This window comes from Channa argus, chromosome 14 (assembly GCF_033026475.1).
Source record: "Channa argus isolate prfri chromosome 14, Channa argus male v1.0, whole genome shotgun sequence".
NCBI lineage: Eukaryota > Metazoa > Chordata > Actinopteri > Anabantiformes > Channidae > Channa > Channa argus.
Window position 1 is genome coordinate 19,980,045 of NC_090210.1, and position 15,185 is coordinate 19,995,229.

General features: G+C 38.5%; 1 protein-coding gene across 6 annotated transcripts; it reads left to right on the top strand.

Annotated features, from left to right (window-relative positions):
• Positions 1–736: 736 nt before the first annotated feature.
• Positions 737–10,939, top strand: LOC137140637 (heterogeneous nuclear ribonucleoprotein C-like). 6 transcript variants are annotated; one of them, XM_067529055.1, is made up of 9 exons: positions 737–894; positions 3,014–3,126; positions 4,933–5,198; positions 7,812–7,884; positions 8,027–8,080; positions 8,372–8,538; positions 8,784–8,897; positions 9,215–9,375; positions 10,311–10,939. In XM_067529055.1, the coding sequence occupies exons 2-9, from the start codon at positions 3,122–3,124 to the stop codon at positions 10,422–10,424; spliced, it is 954 nt and encodes a 317-aa protein (XP_067385156.1). In that variant the 5' UTR covers positions 737–894; positions 3,014–3,121; the 3' UTR covers positions 10,425–10,939. The 6 variants fall into 6 exon arrangements, with proteins under 6 accessions (XP_067385156.1, XP_067385158.1, XP_067385159.1 ...); XM_067529057.1 differs by having other exon boundaries at positions 9,218–9,375; XM_067529058.1 differs by having other exon boundaries at positions 8,030–8,080.
• The last annotated feature ends 4,246 nt before the right edge of the window (positions 10,940–15,185 follow it).

Here is a 15,185-nt window from a genome sequence, read left to right on the forward strand (position 1 = left end):
TATAATGTCTTAAAATGAAAGATTAAATGGAAAGTCGAATGCCCCATCTCACCGTTATATATACTCTATTTTATATTAATGCATAATGTATGTATGGTGCTAACTATTTTATATTGGATAACATGATTATATTTACTGTGGATTAATATTCTCATTTGTTTGGTTTGTAAAAAGTAAGAAAGTAATTTTAGAAACACATACCTCAAAACTAACCAGAGCACCTTCACACAAACCTCAAATTAAATTTTAAAATAAAAATAAATTATTACTGCATTTTAAAACAAAGACAAAAACGACTTCCTAAGGTTCCACTTTCTGTATTTTGCACATATCAAAGCATCATATTTTACAATCTCCTCGTATGTTTTGTATTTCTATTTAAAGTCTACATTTTCATATAAAGTAACATTAACTAAAGCTGTATAAATACTAAGCTAGATAAATAGTAACTTATAATAAATATAAATAATTAATAATATAATAAGCTAGAGAAATACTGTGGTGCAGAAACAAAAGGTGGCGTGAAATTGTACTCAAACAATACAAGTACCTGAAATTTGTTCATTAATAGCATTATAGGCTTTTGGAGGCAGGATCGACTGGCGCAGACAACGGGTGGGCTCGTTTTGATTTACAGGTTATAGTGGTATTAGCAGTGATTGTTATCTGACTACTCAATCAAAGACCCCACTCTCTTGAACTGCTCTGTGACCCAAAACCAACGCCTCCTCCCATTGCTGCGCCATCGGCGGTTAGCATTACGTTAGCTCGGTGGCTAGAAGAAAGCTAGCTCACTGCGGCGGGGGGCTATTCGCTTGTGCTCCGAAGGGACCACCTAAGTAACAATTTGAGCGATATTACCGAAAGCAAGACATTTTACTCGTTAAGGTCGTGGTGAGTATTTTGTTCCCAGACATTTTTATTTTTATCTTCCTTTTTCTTTTTGGATTTTTTTCAACGATGCTTTTTCTATTTTGCGAGTGGACAAAACGTATTGTGCTGGCTAGCGAGGTAGCTAGCTTAGCTGACTTGGAGACTCTCATCCACCTCAAAACACACAAACGCTGGTTGTGGTTTTTATAAGCACAGCACTTTGGATGCATCCTAGCCCCAATTTCACCCCCTTTTTCATGTTTGTGTAGCTTTATTTTTGTAGCAGTTATTGTGAAGACTTTTAATTGACGGGACTGATAATTTTTGGCAGACTTTTCGGCCAGTCCACCCGCTAGCTAACTAGCTAGCTAGCAGAAAAACCCCTTTGGTTTGATAATGGCAGCTTCACCCTTATCCGTGTTTGATTACAGATTATCAACTACAAGATTGTCAGAATTTTGCAGGTCTTATTTTTGCAAACAATGGAACTGGTCTGGTTGCGTTACATTTTTTTTTATGCTTTTCAATTGGTGGTTGGCTAACTTTAGCCATGCTAGCCGGCTTTGAGCCACCGAGGCTAACGCAGGGCCTGTGTTTCACAATAAACGTGATGATGACGCTGTCGAGGTCCAGGCGGGTGTGTTGTGGATGGTTTAGGTAATTTTTGATAATCCCCAGACTTTGATTTTCCGGTTCGTACTACTCAGTCAGCTTGTTTTTGATGTGGAGTGTTTTTGTTTTTTGTTTTTTCCCCCCCCCACATGATGAAGATTTTGGAAGTTTTGGACTGCTTCAGTTTTCTTACGTAACGATACAAATACACATAAATGATTAAACGTTTGTTTATCTGAAAGAGTATGTTGGCTCTTTGTGTACCAAAATAAACTCTTGCCTTTACGTTCACTCATAGACTGCAGGTATATCCATACATAAACATTTATACCCATAAATCCAGTCGTGAGAATGGGACTGTGCATGCATAATGCTTTTTGAAACATCTTTCGTGGGGATACAGGTTAGGACTTTTTATAGTTGGCAATTTAGCGGAAAATTGTCTGAAATGTGTCAGTGTACCCAATTTTCTGCCACCTATCTGCATTCGAGGCCCATTATTTTATTACTAAGAAAAAATTAATTGTCCACCTCATTACCTGGCTATTAAAATAGTTTTGTCACATTAAATATGGCCTACACTTCAGAAACACTGAATAAATTTAAAGTGGCTCTGTAAGGTCAGAGTCATTCTGCATCCCAGCCTTTATCATATTAAATTTAAATTTAGCTTAATTATGTATAAATAGTAAATGCCATGCAACCTTACACAAATTTTAAGTTAGACTATTACTTTTATCAGGTTAATTATAATTAACATGATTTAACTTACTGGCATTCTATGTTATATGATATGATATGCTATGTATATTAGTTCTTATTTATTCCCAATATGTATATTGTTAATCCATGCAGAGATTCTGTGCTTAATAAGTCTCAAATAAAGGGCAATAAGTATATAAATTATGTGCCAACACTCCTGCCAGACATTTTCATATGAAATGCAGGTACCTCACTCATCTAGTCCTACCTGTCCTGCCACTACAATTGGTTAAATTTGACACCTTAGTGATGAGTCTGTGCATTCAATTTCCCTAAACATAAAAGTGCATTTGTTTGTTTTCAAATGATTTGTCGGAAAATTTCTGTTTATAGATTTTGCACAATGATTTACACACACACATACACACAGTTGAGCTTCAAGTTGATGCTGATGTTGCTCTGCACAAGCGCTTCACAAACTCCCATCTGGAGTCCTACAACCATATTTCATTAGGGCTACAGATACATGAGCATATGTGGAGCAGTTAGTCTTTTTAATTGATTGAATTCTAACAGATTTTGTCACCGTTGTGTTTAGTCCCAGGTTTGTAGCTGCTAGATCTGTATTCTTTTGTGCTAGATATTACACTTAAACAAACATTTTGAGTTGATTTAGGTTCTAGAATTTTGTAGACCCTTTTTTTTTCTTAAAGATCTATGTCACTGTTTGCCTCCTCACTGAGCCCTGTACACAAATTCAACCAGGTAAGATTGGTAAAAGATAACCCTGCTCAGCTTGACTGAGGTGTGTTTTCTGTCGCCTCAGTATAAATCGTGAGGGGCGAAGGTGAAGGTCAAGACACCAGCCCAACCAAACTGAGCCCAGCCCACAGTGTCAAACATCAGACAGACGACAGCCCTGCACACAGACGTTATGGAGTGAGTGATGAATGTTAAGCCCCCTGTCAGCCAGGGGGTTACTGTTAATACCACCATTGTTTTCATGTTTGCTGCATCAGGGCACACAAAGGTTTGGGCTTCACTGAGCACTCACATCCTCCCTTCTGTCATTTTGAATGATAACATGCTCTGTTCATAGGGTATATGACTTGTAAGTGATACAGTACCAGAGGAGTAAATGTGTTCAGTCTTTAATTCCCTAGTAAATGTAAAGAAGTCTGGCATTGTTGGTTTTTTTACTAATACAGGTAAATATCCTTTGTTCAGAGGCAATACAGTGTGTTCATACTGTGATGATTTATTTATCTACAGCAACGGTTTTCATTAATTGATTAATTTTTAGCCTTTCATTTATTTTTATTTTTAATCCAAATTAGTGCATGCACTGGTTCCAGCTTCTCAAATGTGAGGATTTTACGATTTGTCTGTCATGACAGTACGTTGAACGTCTCGGACAGTTGGTCAGACAAAACATATTTGACAATATCAACTCTAGGCTTTGTTTATTGGCAAACTAATGAAAGGGTAAAAAATATCGATTAAGGTAGAGTGTAATATGATGATGAGGCTGGATTTAAGTTAAAATACAAAATTATAAATAATTGTTCTCTACTGGGGAAAAAAAAAACTTGCTGTGAGAAATAAAATGCTGCTCCTTCACCATGGCATTCTCCAGACAATGCCACCATGAATGTTTCTTAAAAAGGTGAGCTACATTCTTCGTATCACTTAAGCTACCAAAGCCTCAACTCAGACACTAAAGGCCGCTTCTCCACTGCTCAAGAAAACAGTAAAAACACAATTTTGAAATGCTTTAAGCTCTATTTTTCACACGCTTCAAATATGTAGCGGGTTACATGTTCCATTTCTGTCTCAGGTGGAAGTGAGCGATGGTTAACTTGAGTTTAACTCTCCAGCTGTTGTCATGCCGACATCCAATAATGAACTGAAAGGTTTTCTTTCATAACACAGCCTCCTGTGGGAAACGCTGGCGATGTTTTATTTCAGAAAGAATGTCAAGGCTGAAACTGCAACGTCTGTCAATATTTACCCTTTGAAATGAATCATGAATAACATTTGAGGTCACTTAAAATTTTCTGCATGCAATAATCAAACAGTATGTGGACATTACTAATTCTTTTGAAATATGCTAATGTTAAGCCACCTGTTCAGCTGATCATGTTGGAAATAGTTTCTTATACACATGTAATATGATAACTCTAATAGTTATTCGATAGGCGTAGCACCACATCTCATACTGGAAAAGCTAATACAAATAAGCTGAGGATAATAACATTCTGACTTGATGTTTCATCTGATACTGTTACAGGTTCTTCTGTATCAACAGTTATTTTCTTGTGGAGTAAAATTACTACTCTAAGTAGTATCAGTTTGAGTTTCACAGTCTTCTAAATTGACCTAAATTATTTAATAACTTGGTGACAACTAACAGTTGTATTATTGTACTATTTATTTTTAAAACAAAGAAATTATGAAGCTTATAAATTGTAACCATTAAAAGGCAATTCTTTAGCAATTTCAGAACATGGACACACCTGTACAAGAAGGGTAACCCATAACTTCACAAGTGTTTACTTTGTCATTGATGTCTACTTTTTTTTTAACCTAACTTTCCAGGAAAGTCAGCTGATCATAAAGGCTGATGATGTTGGAGACTGTGCAACATTTGACTCATTAACAGCAGGAGTAGTTCAGATGGGTCAAAGTTGCATTAGTGCCACTAAATCTGATAATTGTGTATTTGTGTCTGTGTCTTCCCGCTAGTCGTTCGCCCACCACCTCCAGCCTTATGGCCAGCAACGTCACCAACAAGACCGACCCACGCTCCCTCAACTCCCGGGTCTTCATCGGCAACCTCAACACCCTGCTGGTCACTAAGGCAGATGTCGAGGCCATCTTTTCCAAATATGGCAAGATCGTAGGCTGCTCTGTCCACAAGGGCTACGCCTTCGTTCAGTACTCCAATGAGAGGAATGCCCGAGCTGCCGTTACCGGGGAGGATGGGAGGATGATTGTTGGACAAGTGCTTGGTAAGGGTTTGATTTTTTTTTTTTTTTTGGAACGAGAGAAAGTTTTAAAGTAGTTGCTCGCATTACTGTATGCTAGTTTTAAACAGATTGTTTGCAAATTTGCCTCTTCTTGGTTCCCAAAAACCTTTGCCTATTAAAAGTTTCAGATTTTTACAAATCTGAAGTGTCAAATGTACTACAAAATTAGAAATGTTGAAAATCTGACACATGGTGTTAGAGAAAATATGTTGCCAAGATCCTGTCCGGATAGATCCGTATATAACCCCAATTCTAAAAAAGGTAAAACATTAATAAAAACAGAATGCAATGAACAGTAATTCATATTTTATTCACAATAGAACGTAAACAACTTATCAGATGTTGAGACTGAGTAATTTTGCCATTTCATAGCAAGAATTAGCTCATTTTGAATTTGATGGCAGCAACACATCTCAAAAAAGTTGGAAGAGGGGCAACAAAATGCGGGAAAAGCACTTGGTGCGAATGGAGGAGCATTTGAAAACTACTTGGGTTAATTGGCAACAGGTCAGTAACATGGCTGAATGTTAAGATGGGCATTCACCATACTGTGCCAAAAGATTGTGGAATAATTTCAGAAAAATGTTCCTCAATGTAAATTGCAAAGACTTTGCAGATCCCACCATATACAGTATATAATATCATCAAAGGATTCAGAAAATCTGGAGGAATCTGCATAAGGGACAAGGCCAAAGTCAAAGCTGGAGATGTGTGATCTTGGGGCCCTCAAGTGGCACTGCATTAAAAACAGGCCTGATTCTCTACCTGACATCACTGCATGGGCTCAGAAACACTTCCAGAAATCACGGTCTGTGAAGACAGTTTGCTGTGCAATCCACGAATATAAGTTAAAGCTGTATAATCCAAAGAAGAAGCCATATGTGAACCCAATCCAGAAACTCTGCCATGTTTTCTGTGCCAAATGTCATTTGAAATGGTCTGAGGCAAAATGGCAAACTGTTCTCTGGTCAGATGAATCAAGACTTTAAATTCTTTTTGGAAACCATGGACGCTCTGTTCAAAAAACAGGCTGTATCTCTGATGGTATTGGGGAGCATTAGTTCCTATGGTGTGGGCAGCTTACACATCTGGAAAGGAACCATCAATGCTGAAATCTACACAGAGGTTTTAAAACAACATCTGCTCCCATCCAGACAATGTCTATTTCATGGAAGGACTTGAATATTTCAGCAAGACAATGCTAATCCACATGCTGCATCCATCATAACAGCATGGCTTTACAGGAGAAGAGTCCGGGTGCTGAACTGACCTGCCTGCAGTCCAGACCTTTCACCAGTGGAAAACATTTGGCGCATCATAAGACGAAATAGCCGACAACAAAAGCCCAGGACTGTTGAGGAGCTAGAATCCCGCATTAGAGAAGAATGGAATAACATTGTTCACCTAAAACTGGTCTCCTTACTTCCCAGATGTTTACAGACAGTTGTTAAAAGAAGAGGGGATGCTACACAATGGTAAATATCACCCTGTTCCATTATTCCTTTATTGAGATGTGTTGCTGACATCAAATTCAAAGTGAGCTAATATTTTCCATGAAATCGCAAAATGTCTGTATCAACATCTGATTTATTATGTTCTATTGGGAATAAAATATGGCTGGTGAGATTTGCAAATCATTGCATTCAGTTTAAAACGAAAGAGAAAGCAGTTTGCATGGACGCTGTGTTTGCGACACTCTGACCCGCTGACCCCGTGGGTGGAGTTGCCAAGGAAAAAAAAACACCAAATGATTAAAAATAATTGTGTAGGAGTTTCCAAATTTGCCAGTGTGTAAACAAATAATTCTTCATGTTTATGTGGGATGCGTCATCATTTCTTTCAGTGAAATTTGACATTAACGCCTGTATTTCACGTCTCCTCTTCACTTAACGGCACCATTATTTGCAGTTGCTTGTCACAGGTTGCAAATGTTTAATAGACAGACATGTCCATTACGGAGTAGTTTCAGGAGCCTGAGGAGGTGAAGTCAACCATTCATTCTTCCTTTTAATTCCTATTAATGTAACGTTCGCTCAGAACAATTGGATCTACAAACTGATATTTTGATTCCCAATAAACATTTCAAGTTCTGTTTCACTTTTAAAGTTGGACAGAATCCTAAAATTTCATCAGGTCCTTTTCCCTGCCTTTAAAAAAAATAAAAAAATAAATAAAATAAATAAAAATTGAACACGTTATGAGGACACATGAAACCTATATTTCACTTTGTTCCTCAAGTTGCAAAGCAGACCAAAAATATCCCAGAATCCTTCATGTAAATACAACTCAGACTTGCAGTGAGGTGAGCCCAGTGAAACTATTCATCACAAAGTAAATACTGAAAAAGCCTTCACTGTCTGGTTTGAATTTATAAGACCCAATCACTGCGTGAAGTAGCAATAAATGTAAGACTTCTGTGTTGGAGGGGTGCTTCAAATGTACAAATTTGTTTGGTGCAAACCTCCAGCAGCTGATATAATAGGATGGTTCACATTGAAAATGTTTTGGTAAATCATATAAGAAATTCCACTTTAATTGAACACACTGAGCTGGTTAAAGCCTAATGGATTTGCCCCCCCCCCCCCCCCCCTTCAGACATCAATCTGGCTGGAGAACCCAAACCTCACAGGTCAAAAACCACCAAACGATCTGCTGGAGACATGTACAGGTCAGTTATACTGTTACAGCTGTTACATTTAAATAAAATAATTCAAGTAAAATTTTAATTTAAAAGTCACATTTTGTAAAATTACTACATACAGTAACTTTCTGCATATGGTCTTACAAATACTTATCATTTTTCCTTTTAGCAGCAGTTCTTCCTTTGACCTTGACTATGACTTTCAGAGAGATTATTATGACAGGTAAGTGGATATTTCCATTTTCTCTGAATTTTAAACAGAAATGAGATAAATTAGCTTTTTATCTGTCAGTTCACCTCCTTGTTCCTCATGAGCATTTAACCACAGTTACTCTTTTGCTTGTCTATGCCCACAATGTGGTCAACTGCACATGCAAATAGTGAGTTTGTAAGCAAAACATTTTTCCAACATTTCTTTTTACCTCACTAGGTGAAACCCTCACTAATCCTCCACTGCTGTACATTCATGTCACAAACTGTTATCGTTTGACTCTCACTGTGCATTTGACACCAGAATGTACTCGTACCCGTCCCGTGTTCCTGCGCCCCCTCCACCCCTGTCGAGGGCTGTCATCCCGTCCAAGCGCCCCCGGGTCAGCCTCAGTGGAGGAAGCAGCCGGCGAACCAAGAGCAGCTTCTCCTCTTCCTCAAAGAGCAGTCAGAGGACTTCATCTAGAACAAGTGAGTGTCTCTTACTGCCTCCCTTTGACAGATTATGCTAAACGTAGTAACTAATCTTAAACAAGTTGAACATTGCGCATGACAATGGTGCATTAGTCCAAATCATGTCATATTTCTAGGTCTCCTCCAGTGTATGTGGGGCCTTTTTAGAAGCCAGAGGATTAATAAGTGAAACTCTGTCTTTTTTTTTTTTTTTTTTTTTTGTCTCTCTAATATTCGTTTTTCCTTTATTTTCATCTGCGTAGTGAAAGTGGATGAACTGCAAACCATCAAGCGGGAGTTAACTCAAATCAAAAGCAAAGTGGATGATCTGCTGGACTGCCTGGAGCGCATGGAGAAGGACCACAGCAAGAAGTCTGGTACGGATGGTGGGGGTGTCAGGCCTCCGCTGGGTTCAATGCCTGAATGGCAAAAATAATCTTATTTCTCTAAGGGTGGGTCAAAAATAAATGCTCTAGTTTTTATCTAGATCGCTTCCAAACTGAAGCCCACTATCCTCAAAATGATCTCTATTGGAAATCATGATCAAATAGTCTTGAAATACAACCACCAAAAGATCAAAAGGGCTACTGCCCTGCGTTTCATCAAAATGGGCAGAAACAACTCAGAACCACCTGCTTTTTTTGATGGATGGATGGAAGGATAATAATTTCTGGGTGTGTTTCATGTTTGGCAGAAGCTAAGAGCACAAAAACTGAGCCAGGAGAGGTCACATCACCTCCACACCAGAGCAACAAGAAGGATGATGGGTTGAAGAGGGAGCGGGACAGCCAGGAGATAAATGACTCAGATGAAGATGAGGAGGAAGAGGAGGGTGACCTGCTGGAGGAGGAAGAGGTAAGGCTCAATCATCCAGCTATTGGAAAACATTACTTACATTACACAAAACAAACTGTGGCGGCGTCAGGTTTCACAAATTGAAATTAAACAACAACCATACAAGGTTCTTGTTTGCCCATTTATGGAATATAGCTTTGTCTTTATCAGTGAAATTTGTCAAAATTAATCAGAGGATTTTCCTGCTGCACAAAGTTGGCTCTGAAAAGTAATTTTGGCTGTTCATTTACATTATGTTCATTATGTTGCAGAGTAGTTCAGTCTGTCTCACCGGAGTCATGTACCATAACTTTCCTCATCAAGTGTTGAAGCATGGTTCTGTTAAAAAAAAAAAAAAAAATTTGCTGCTATTCTTTTTATGTCCTTGTAAATGAAACTGATGAAGCAAAGGATCAGATAACATGAAATTGGACATTTGGGACCAAATTTTACATCTCGGAGATGATGCAACTATTTACAGATCAACACTCTGCTTATAAATAAACAGTTTACGGTTTAATAGAGATTTGTGTATCATTTACTAATCGAGTCATAATGTACAACATTATTCAAATTTTATTATTAAAATATTATTTAACATTTGAGGATAGATGTGATGGATCCCTCTAGATATTTGCATCTGAGTGAGGCTCACCCTACTGACCAATCAGAGAAGAGCATTGTTTTCTGCTTAATTAGAAGTTTTGTAGCATTCTTATTAGAATTTTGACAACTACAATTATCTGAAGGGCTGTGCAGATTGTGAGGGAGTTTAAATATGTTTTTTTCTTTTTCATTTCCTATCTTTCCTATTAATTTGAATTGTAATTCAATCTATTTATGTTGCAAAATCCCACACAGGTTAAAAATACATAGATTCAGTACTTAACAGCCTTATGTATTTTCATTGTTGAATCATCTGATTCTGATACATGCATCTCTGTGAACCTGTGCAGGTGAAGAGTCAAGAGAGGGAGGAGGAGGAGGATGAGGATGAGGAAGAGGAGGGAGAGCATGTGGAAGGTGACGATGATGATGCTGACAGTGTCAACGGTGAAGAAGACTCGTAGGCTCAGACCTCACCCGATGCATGCAGCATACCCACAGATGCCCATAGGACCTCGGACTCCTGTTTTAACACTCATTGTAGATACAAAGTGCAAAGATGTGCACACACTCGCACACATATATATATATACACACACACACACACACACAAGCATGATGTACACACTCAGTTGTTCCCTTGTCCCTAAAACCGATTTGGTTTGGTTATTTTGGCCAGTTGTCCAGTATCGCTATAACAGGAATGACTAGCTGTAAGATTCAGTTTGTGTTTTTATTGGGCTGGTATTTGTCTTCAAGACAAGACAGAAACGTGGACTGTTGTCAGAGACGACACCTCGACAGACATGTCTTAATGCAAAGACGGTAATTCACCCACAAAAGACCGTTTTTAAGTTCAATGTGTTTGTTTTCCTTTTTTGTGAGTTTGACCTTGTGTGTCTGTATTTCAGTGTCAGTTTTTTATACTATTCAGTTTGTCTGTAAAGGAAAAAATTGCAATAAAATATTAAAATTGGAAGCACTCTAAAGGTTTTTTTTTGTTTGTTTGTTTTTCCAAACCGCATTGGGGATTTCTGGAATAATCATGCATAAGGTGCTGTTATGCAGGATTTTGCATAATTTGCTAGTAATTACTTTTTTCATTGAGGCTCATTACATTTGGAGGTGCGCTTGTTCATGGTGTCACTGGGTGTTTGCAGGGGTTATTGGTTTGGACCATATGTGTAGTGGGGAAACTGCTCTGTGATATGGAGGTACGGGGTCGGCTCTAGCTTCTATCTGAAAGGAAGAACTTGCTATTCAACATGGGTCAGTTAATTAGAGGAACAAGATAAGGCCTGGTTACAGACTGTTAGATATCCCCCCCCCCATATTTAAGCAGGTAATTGCTTTTAGTATCTGTATGGAGACCTTTAAAAATACTGTGGATTTAGAAACTGACTGGTGTTGTACTTTTAAATGTGGTGTTTGCTTTCTTGGTTGTGTGGGCAGATGTTGGTTACAGCCATGTCTGCTTTCAGTCGTCACCTAGTCAGGTTTGCACTTATAAAGCGCTTTTCTACCTATTGGCACTCGAAACACTTTACACTGCTTCTCATTCACCCATTCGCACTCACAATCACGATGGGGATTCACCAGGAGCAACTAAGTTGAGGTTCAGTGTCTGGCTCAAGGACACTTCGACATGTGACCAGAGGAGCCGGGGATCGAACCAACAATTGTAGCACTAGTGGAAAATAAGGCTCTACCATCCTGTGCCACAGTCGCCACGGTCGAGTTGCACAACAAGTGACGTGTTTTCTTTCTTCTTGTGCCAAAAATTTGTTTCTAAGAGCTACTTACGTTACATATGGGTGACTCCTCAACATTTAGGGACAAATTTCTGTTCTTAAATAAGGAAGCTACCTGCAGAATTTGTTGTATTTAGCTGTCACACCCTCCCCATAAAAAGGTGGTGTCAGGATTTTTGGTTATGATCTAATCTGCCCTTGTTATGGTTGTGTGCACCGTGACACAATGCTTAGTTCCTTAAAAGGGTCAGTGAAGTGAAGACAACAGTGAATCATAGCTTGAGCTTTATTATTGTCTTTATCATTATTAATAGTACGTGCGCTTTCTAGTCACGCTTCAACACATTTACAGTCACAGTCCAAAATATGAATGTGTACATTTTTTAATAGCAGTCTCGAGTTTGCTTTGTTAAATGATGTTGGCTCTTTGTAGAGTTTTCTTGCCAACGTGTTCTGGAAAACAGCTCAAACTGAGTATGTTGAGTGGGACATTCTGCACAGTCTCAGTACATTTTTGATCATCCTATGCAGAAGAAAGTATTTTTTTGCTCACTAAAACTAGTAGTATAAACAGTGTTTTTGTTTTTTCTTGTTTTGGATCTCCTTAAATTTGTATCTGATATGAAAATAAGGACATGTCCACCATGTCTAAATAAATCAGTGTAACATAACTTATTTGTAGTCGACTGACACCTGTCATCTTATCGTTCATGCAACCACTGGCCCCTGGACTCTCAGGCGTTCTGCAGGATAGACCAGGTGAGGATGCTCAGCAGAAGAAGAAAAGCTGCCAGAGAAAGAGATGAGGAGTTATTCATGAAAGCTTTTCTTTTTGACTTTCTGTACCTTTTGTTTTCTTCTTTTACTCTGGAAATGCTTCCATTACAGCAAGACTCTATCAGCTGATCATCAGCTGATGAAGATCACATGATGTGATCATCGCAATTCAGCAGCTACGAAAGTTTTCCTGCGTAAAAATGTTTTGGCAACAATCAGCCGACCTGTTGTGAACTGACCCAAAGATTCTGGCTGCGTACTGTCTCTGGTTCCCCTACAACTAGAACAAAAGCATTTTTTCCCAGAAATGTTCCTATTGATTAATCATATCTGCGTGTGACCAGCAAAAGTGACGTGGTTATATTTCATGGAGATAATCTTGATAAATTCCTAGAAATTCGCTGCTGTTATTAGTAAATTAGAAGAATGTTTACTATAAACAGCAACAATATTTAATTTGCTATTAATAAGAGAAATTGAACTTGCTATATATTTTTTAAGTAAAAGGGATAATGGGTTATAAACAGACATCAAAAGCCACGAAGACTAGTTCTTCTTAATCACATTGATGCTGCATCTTACATTTTATTTTACAAGTTTAGTTTGTGGAAATGAGACTTATGTTTTAAAGTACAAGTTCCTTAGTTGGTACAATTTTATAGCATGAATATTAAGATAATTATAATGAAAACTTACTGACATGTGTGAACAAGTATGATTATTCCAATTCATTCTTTTTTTTTTTTTTTTTACAGCAAAATCTAATTTTACTGTCTGCTGTGCATGTGACATTAAATTGTGATTATTTCCTTAATTTATAACTAGCAATAATGTGCTGCAATTTGTGGAAAAACAAACTTGGCCAAAACTTCCAGGCCAACACAACTACAAGGCTGATGCTAGAACTGACGGAGTCCATTGACCGTGTTGTCTGACTTGAGGTGCTGGGGCTCGGATTGGACTAGGACATTCCGATAAAGTAGTTTTGCCCAGCATGCACATTAAAACATCGAGCTAGTCGTGAGAATCTGCCTGGTGAATAGAAAGGAATTTAAGATGTGGTCAGCATCCCCTGACAGAAAGCAGAAGAACATGATGGTCTCCCAGTAACCAGGATGGAGTAAGACCAGTTCCAACTGAAAGCAGTTGATTAGAGGCTACGTGGCAATGGGAGCACATGCCAAGCGATTCTGGGGAGATCCATGAGATGACCAGACGTATGAGCTTCTTGATTACGGCCATTCTGAGTCTGGGCCAACGTGTGGAACAAACCTGTGACACATTTTCCGTGGCTTCAAAACCTCTAGGCAACAACCAGGACCAGGTGCTGTGCAAATCAGCTGAGCTTGGTGCCAGGGCACTGTCGCCCCAGTTGTTGTGGGGTGTCATACCCTGTTGCCACTGGTCAGACCTCACTCAGCAGCTTTTCTGCAGCTTCAGCACGCTGAATCTGTAGCAGGACTGTTGGGATCTGACTGTCGTTTCGGATTTTTAAAAATCGGTGCATAAGAAGAGACTAGGACAATGTCTGTAGTGCCTTTTAAAACTTCTTACATTACATATTCTCCATCTATAACAATCCAGCCATAACTATCTGTGGTGTGAAAATGGTGAAAAGCAGGTGCTGCTTTGTTTCAGGTTTGTGTAGATACCTAGATCTTCCACTCTACCTTCTTCTCACGCAGGTGCATAACATGCTACTTGACTGTTGGGTGTTGTCTTTACAGCGTCTTCAAATGCCTATTTTTTTTTTTTTTTTTGCCCAGACCAAAGGTGACATGAGTTGACACAATCTGCTTTCATTGCACCTAGTTCTTTGTGTGTTTGTGTGCGCTAACAGAACCCATGAAGGTCAAAGCAAACACTGACTCAAACATCTAGACATAGAACTTCTGCTGTTACACTTAAGCGAAGGCTACTCCCACTTGGCAAATAAGGCCCCGAAAATTATAATCCACAGCAATATATGTTTGTGACTTAAGAGTGACTTTAGAGCTGTGCTAATTTCACTTTCTCCATTTCTCTATAATTAGTACCAACTTTTATAGGTCAAGTGGGTTATATTAGGTTATATTAAGACAACGTCCCCAAATAATAGGTATATTTACCCTGAGCATGAAGACCTCCACTGGCTCCTTTAGTCGTTGTCATTGTCATCGTCGGGGTGTTGCTGACCATTGGTGTGGATGTTGCATTGGTAGTGACGTTGGTGGTTTGGTTGGCACTGGGGGTGGGGGGGGAAATCTGAGCTCCGCCTGAATAAAATGAGTAAAAAGACTGGGAAGTTAAGGAATGACCTTGATGGCAACCGTGAGGGTGAGCAGTACAGAGTTTCTTTCCCACATTTCCCGTAATCCCACGTTTTCTCATTTTATATACAAATATGTTAAACAGCAGAATTGTCTTTGCAGGTATAGCAGTAATTCTATATTAAATGTGTGTATTTATATGTAAAATATACAGGAAAGCTTTTATTAACTTCTCCTTAGTAAACAACTGGAATTATACAGAAATTCTTTATATAGTTTTTATACTTGATGTAATAAAGAGGCCTAGTTATTGATATCTATTTTCATATTGCATTTGTAACGTGTTTGAGTCCATCTAGATGTGAATGGGGCTCAAATGTGTTGTATTAGGACACTGAATCCTCACTTCAAATATGAAAATGGTTTATTTACCACTGCTCCCATTAGT

Excerpts from the sequence above, each read along its gene's own strand:
- LOC137140637 (XM_067529055.1), top strand. Across the intron at positions 7,885-8,026 it reads TCTGCTGGAGACATGTACAG|CAGCAGTTCTTCCTTTGACC; the intron begins GTCAGTTATACT and ends TTTTCCTTTTAG. Across the intron at positions 8,539-8,783 it reads GAGGACTTCATCTAGAACAA|TGAAAGTGGATGAACTGCAA; the intron begins GTGAGTGTCTCT and ends TCATCTGCGTAG.